This window comes from Gavialis gangeticus, unplaced genomic scaffold, assembly GCF_001723915.1.
Source record: "Gavialis gangeticus isolate Ggan-Ray unplaced genomic scaffold, GavGan_comp1, whole genome shotgun sequence".
NCBI lineage: Eukaryota > Metazoa > Chordata > Crocodylia > Gavialidae > Gavialis > Gavialis gangeticus.
The window spans coordinates 30,491,068-30,497,175 of record NW_017729001.1 but is presented as its reverse complement, the minus strand read 5'-3'; the positions used below and the strand labels follow the sequence as shown (position 1 = coordinate 30,497,175).

General features: G+C 38.5%; 1 protein-coding gene across 1 annotated transcript in view; it reads right to left on the bottom strand.

Moving 5' to 3' along the window:
* The window catches only part of HECTD4 (HECT domain E3 ubiquitin protein ligase 4), a 112,387-nt gene that overhangs the window by 72,902 nt on the left and 33,377 nt on the right, over positions 1–6,108 (bottom strand). Inside the window, exons 22-28 of the mRNA XM_019507221.1 lie at positions 5,428–5,532; positions 4,543–4,706; positions 3,237–3,470; positions 2,760–2,952; positions 2,495–2,599; positions 2,014–2,102; positions 1,280–1,455 (exon numbers count right to left, since the gene is read on the bottom strand). Coding sequence (XP_019362766.1) covers positions 1,280–1,455; positions 2,014–2,102; positions 2,495–2,599; positions 2,760–2,952; positions 3,237–3,470; positions 4,543–4,706; positions 5,428–5,532 — 1,066 coding nt within the window. The remainder of the gene's footprint in view (positions 1–1,279; positions 1,456–2,013; positions 2,103–2,494; positions 2,600–2,759; positions 2,953–3,236; positions 3,471–4,542; positions 4,707–5,427; positions 5,533–6,108) is intronic.

Here is a 6,108-nt window from a genome sequence, read left to right as displayed (position 1 = left end):
CCGCACTTCAAGAGGGATGTGGACAGCATCGAGAGGGTCCAGAGGAGGGCCACTCGCATGATCAGGGGACAGGAGGGCAGGCCCTACGAGGAGAGGCTATGGGACCTGAACCTGTTCAGCCTCCAAAAGAGAAGGCTGAGGGGGGATCTTTTGGCCTGTTATAAACTAGTCAGGGGGGATCAGCAGGCATTGGGGGAGTCCCTGTTCCCCCGAGCACCACCAGGAGTGACCAGGAATAACGGTCACAAGCTGGCAGAGGGTAGGTTTAGGTTAGACATCAGGAGGCGCTTTTCATGGTCAGGGCGGCTAGGGTCTGGAACCAACTTCCAAGAGAGGTGGTGCAGGCTCCTACCCTGGGGGGTTTTAAGAGGAGGTTAGATGAACACCTTGCTCAGGTCGTTTGACCCCAGTACTCTTTCCTGCCATGGCAGGGGGTTGGACTAGATGATCTGCTCAGGTCCCTTCCAACCCTAAAAACTATGAAACTATGAATCAGATGGTAACTGATAGACACATGAAATAATATCTTAAAACAGGTGCTATTTCTGCAGCATGTAACCAATGTGTGGAATTCACCATTACATGACAGACATTCTTCAGCCAGATTTAAAATGCAAAACAGCTATGCAAGTTAACAGTGACAGAATGGCAGTTAAGCCTTGTCCTTCTGGACTGGCCAGGAAGTAAAATCCCACAAATCCACATGCAGGGAACATATACGATCAGATGCAACATGGAGAAATGTGACTATTCTCTAAGAACAAAATATTGGCCCTGGCCGGAAATTAGAATAGACAGACAAAAGTCTTACCCATTACTTTATATTTTACCCCATAAAACTGATGTTTAAAGTGGAATCCAGCCAAGCATCAAAATGTTAGATAACCATGCTAAAGGTTATATCACCTAGTGAATCATGTCAGGAGACTAATTTTTAAAGTTAATGCTACACATTCAAGTTTTTAAACCCCCACCCACCCTAAAACTGTTTGCAGTAACTATAAATTTTTTTTGCAAATTCCCACCATTGCCTTTTCAATTCAGCAATCAGCTCTGCTAATGGCAAAGTGACAATGCTGGCACACAGCACACCATTTTGGTTCACTGTTCTTGCAAACAAAAATACAGCGCATACTGAATGGAAAAGAATAGAAGTAGAGAAACATCATTTTCAAGCTTTTAACAGTGCTTTTTAGAACACAAAATACAGGAATGTTTAACTGAATTAATGGTAAATAAACACACAATATTAAGTATCAGATGTAATGTAAATTGGTACCTGGTGTCTCAGCAGGCGTACCGGATATACTTCTTGTGATACCAGACTGGGCTGCAATAGTAACATGCAGCAGTAGTTCTGCTCTGTTCATCAGGCTCTTTACTAAGGTTTTTGTTTTAGCCAGGGGATGAGGGGGTTTCTGAACCAAAGAATTCACTTCTTGAAAAAATTTCTCCCTAAAATGATGAAACAAAAGTCAATGCACACTTACTTATTTTTATGCTGCCAAAAATATAACTTCACTAAGGAAAGTTATGTACAGATCTGTTCATCTTGTAGACTTAAGCTTTTAATGTCAAGAAACAAATTCAACTAGAAAACAGAAGAATCTAATAGGATTATTTTGCCCATCTCTCTGTAAAACATCTCAAATTAGGTAACTCTACTTACAATCAACATGTTTTAATATTTATGAACTCTGCTGCTCCTAAATAATGTCTCCTTTATGTAGGAGTTATATGTAGGCCTGGAAAGACCTTTCAATAGAATTAAAAGTTCTGTCTTCAAAATATTATTTAGTAAACACTTCTGTTCCATATCAATGAGTCAGGAATGCTACTATATAGGATTCACAACCCTGTTTAAAAGGATACTTATCTACATGCATAATTTTAAATCCATGAATAATCTCACATAACTCAATGGGACTCTACATAAGCTTCATGTCACTCATTTCCTGATCTACCTTTCTGAACAGAGGACTGAAAACTCAGCTAACAGATCCAACCACTAACCTTAATGCTAGGACCACATTCTCAAGATCACTTCCATCAAAGGACACTTCTTTCATTGAACATAAGAGTTCCAGTTCTTTCATTTTACTCTGTAGATAAAAGGATTTGAGGAAGAAAGGTTGAAATATAAATGACTAAATAGAACCGTGATTTGTTGAATACAAGCACTAGGCATGGCAGCAGTTATAATATCCACTACTTTCCAGTTTACTCTGGTTACATACTTTTGTGAGATTTTACGCCTTAAAAAACCCCCCCTTTCACTTCTTAAAAAAAGACTAGTCCAAAAAGCAATGCTGGTTGACATTTATAGAAAATTTCTATCTTCAGCCCACACATAAGTATGCTATCCTTTCTGCATCTATTTACGCATTTAACATAGTAAAAAAATTAGCAAATAAATAAAAGGCTATTACTGCAGTCCATAAATACAAAAATAAAATAGCAAAGTCTTAACAGCGTGAATAAGTGCAGAACTCACCTCATTGAAATGATAATCATAAAAGAATGGAACATTGTTCTCCAGCTTTCCATGCATGGCATCATCTACTTCACTTTGCCATTTCTGTTCCAGTTCAGCTACACTCTATTAAAAGCCAGAAAACCAATACTGAATATACATATGTATTCATTCATCTTAACCTCAGTCAGAAAACAAGTGGTCAAGTGCACTGATACTTTTTACATTTCTAATGCATCAATAGCATCCTTTGCTCTCTCTGCTGACGTGTCTTTTGCTTTCTTACCTGCAATTGTCTTTCCATGGCATTTAGCTTCTTGAAGGTCTCTCCCATAATTTTACACAGAAGGTCATATTCCTCTGCATGCTCTTCCTGATACTGAAAGTTTATTAGGGACTGGAGTGCATCAACCAAGTTCAAATGTTTAATAACACACGAAACTACCATCTCTTCCATTACTTCTGGCTGAATCACTTCTCTGACATTACAGGTGGAAAACAAACAGATTAGGGCAAGGCTCACTGCATACTTTGACAATTTATATTTCTAATTCATTAGCCTACGTAAACAACAATGCAAACATTAAACTTAAGGCCATCAAGTTGAAAATAATTTCCTTTCAATATATTTTTGCAAGCATCTCTCTGCAATTACTACCACTGAGAGGTCAGAGATTTCATTTTAGTTTATCCCCTTTATGCATCAGCCATCTTATTACTAAAACTGAGTTGGGAAAACAGTGGGAAAGCCACGACTACTTACTTTATACTAGGTCTAAACTGGGGCCGAGCACGTCCAGATATTTCCCTGAGTTTTATCATGATTCCTGGAGGCAGCCTGATTCTAGGCAGATCAAAGTAGTGTCCCACAGGAGGCACAAGAACATCAGAAGGATATGTGAATTCTCGATCTTCATCTATGGTAAGAGGCAGTGGAGAAGGACTTGGAGTGAGGGCTGGAGATATTACACCATTTGCCTCCACCTGCCATTGGCATCTGAGGGGGGAAAAAAAAGTACCTATATCAAAGGGGTTTTTAGTTTCTTTCTAACTCTTACTTTTCACATCCTAAAAGACAGAATGGTTCAGAACATACTCCCGCCTACTACAGGGTACATGTGGCTCTCTGAGAACTAGAAAGAATGTGGCTTGTATTCTAAGCAGTGCCTAAACCCCACAACATATGGGAAGTAGCACTGATAAGAGTCAAATTTTGACTGTTTCACCCTTGGGTTGTAGTGAATCATCATATATCTATGTTTGGAATGAAAACATAACCTAAAGCAGAACAGGGCACAGAAAGTCCAGAATGCACACATAACAATCCTCTAACAAAGTCAGAGCATTGGGTTCAAGTTTAGAAAAGATAATTCATGTAATTTGAGTTCCTAATTTGGAATGAATAATTCATTCAAGGAATTTTGTCTTTTTCTGTTAATGAATCCTTTCAGCAGATTCAAGGAACGATAATTCTTAGTGTCCATAAATCACCCTAACAGTGCATATTTAAATTGCTTTTACAACTTGTGCTGTAATTTACATATCTAACCCACATAGCCCAGATATCTCAATTTATATTAGACTGAAGCACTTGCAATTCAAGCAGTGTTTGTCAGTTACTCACACTGTTCAATCTAAGAACAGAAATGCCACATTACTTACCAAGCCACCACCACAAATTGGGAATTAGCTTTTAGCTAATATTAAATAATGAGTTAAAAATACACTTTTCATAAGTGTTTCAGTTGATAAAGCTCAAGTACTAAACTGTTTGCCAAAAGCTAATATAAAAAACCACAAATGGAAATTTTCTCTTAAGTGTGAAATAATATTCACAGAACACACATTTTGCACTATTCACACAACCCTAGTAATTAAAGCCTTTACTCTTTAGATCATTTCTAAACTTTCAAGCAGCTTATAGGATGTAAGAAAATTCACAAGACAGAGCACTACTAAATAGTTAAAACAAGTCAATTACATGACAATGATCTTAACCACAGAAGCATTTTTTAAAGCCTCCAAAAACAAATTTATTTGAACTCAGATTAAACCAGGATCTTCTTTACCTCTGTAGTAGTTTAGATCTTAAAAGCTCGTGGCACGTTTCCTCATCTTTGGTAATTTCTGGTCCATTATATAAGATCCTTAGCATAGAGCAAGCTAACACAGAGAGGCCTAAAGCCAGGTCAACTAAGAATGGTAAGCCTCCTGACACATCTTCCGAGGATTCCTGCAGTAGGGACAGGAATAAATCACATTGCTCAATTACCTTTGCAACTGCTTCCTAATCAAAGCAACTTATTTAAGAAATCTGTAAGCATAATCAAATTGTGCCACAATGAAGCATGCTCTAACAGTTTCAACACCCCCCAAACTTTCAGATATACTGCAAATCAATGGTTGGAAGAATCAAACCCCAAGCACAGAGAACTGGGAGCCAGATAAAAATAATTCTTGGTCCTCTTGGGTAGAGGACAGGGAGTCTATCATCCTGCTAATCAGATTTTGTCTCATGTGGTACAAATTTTCCTCTTAGTGATTGACTTTAGTTTCCTGCCTCTTCTCCAAGTCTAGTTTGGAGACATTATTTAACAAACATTTAGCCCCTTAATGCCCAGCTCATAAGGAGATACCCAACCCAACCACCCCACTGAACCCACGATCATTAACACTCAAAGAAGGTCTAAGTTGCCTTCAGTAATAAGGTTCTACAGAAATGTCACTTCCTTTCCTTTTTTTTTTTTTGAACTGTGCCTGAGCATCTCTAGCAAATAAAATAAGATGCTGAAGACGGGGCAACCTTACTCTGTAACGAAATAGGTTACATGGCTACTAAAACAGCTATCAGGTCCATTTTGTAATTTCATATTTTAAAAAAATTTAATATTGCACAAAACAATTCTGAAATAAAGTTGAGTCTCTGTGACAGACTTAAGTTACACTGCAAGTACCTGTGCTCGAACTGTGCAAGCAAAGCCCCACATGGCTTTGTCTGGTGTGTTGTGCTCCCGGCCACTCCTCATTTCAAAGGAGAAGGTGACTGTATCTCCTTCGACCTTAAATTTTAAAGGAATGACAAAAAGGGACACTCAATAAAGTAAACAAATACAGCTTTCACAAAAGTGGCTTATTTTATGGATTAATTTTAAAGTGACGGTTGATTTAAGTATTCTATTTCCAATTATGCAGGCTAATTTAAGCTCCGGCCTCCCTCTCCCCTTTCCTCCAAGAGTATCCTTTTCTGGGTTCACTTTGCTTAGGCTTTGCTGCCAGCTACTTATGGCAGGGCAAGGGAAAAGGGTATCGCCACAGAGTTACAAGAATAACCAATAAAGTCTTGAGGCCAAATAGCACAGGCCTACCAATTTCCTCTAAAACAGTTCCTTTATTCTTCTGACAGCATAGACCAATGCAACAGCCCTTCACTGTGGCCAGGAAAAGAGATAAGCTCTCCAAGTAGAGAAAGCTGGTAAAATAATCTAGAGTGAATAGAAGGGGCTGCTGGCAAAACTACTGAACCCTGCCATTCCTGACAACTTTCTACCATCTCCACTAATTTGGAAAAACTAGAACTGACATTCCCAAGCCAACAACTCTAAAACTGAAATACAAGCATACAGTCCCAATTACAG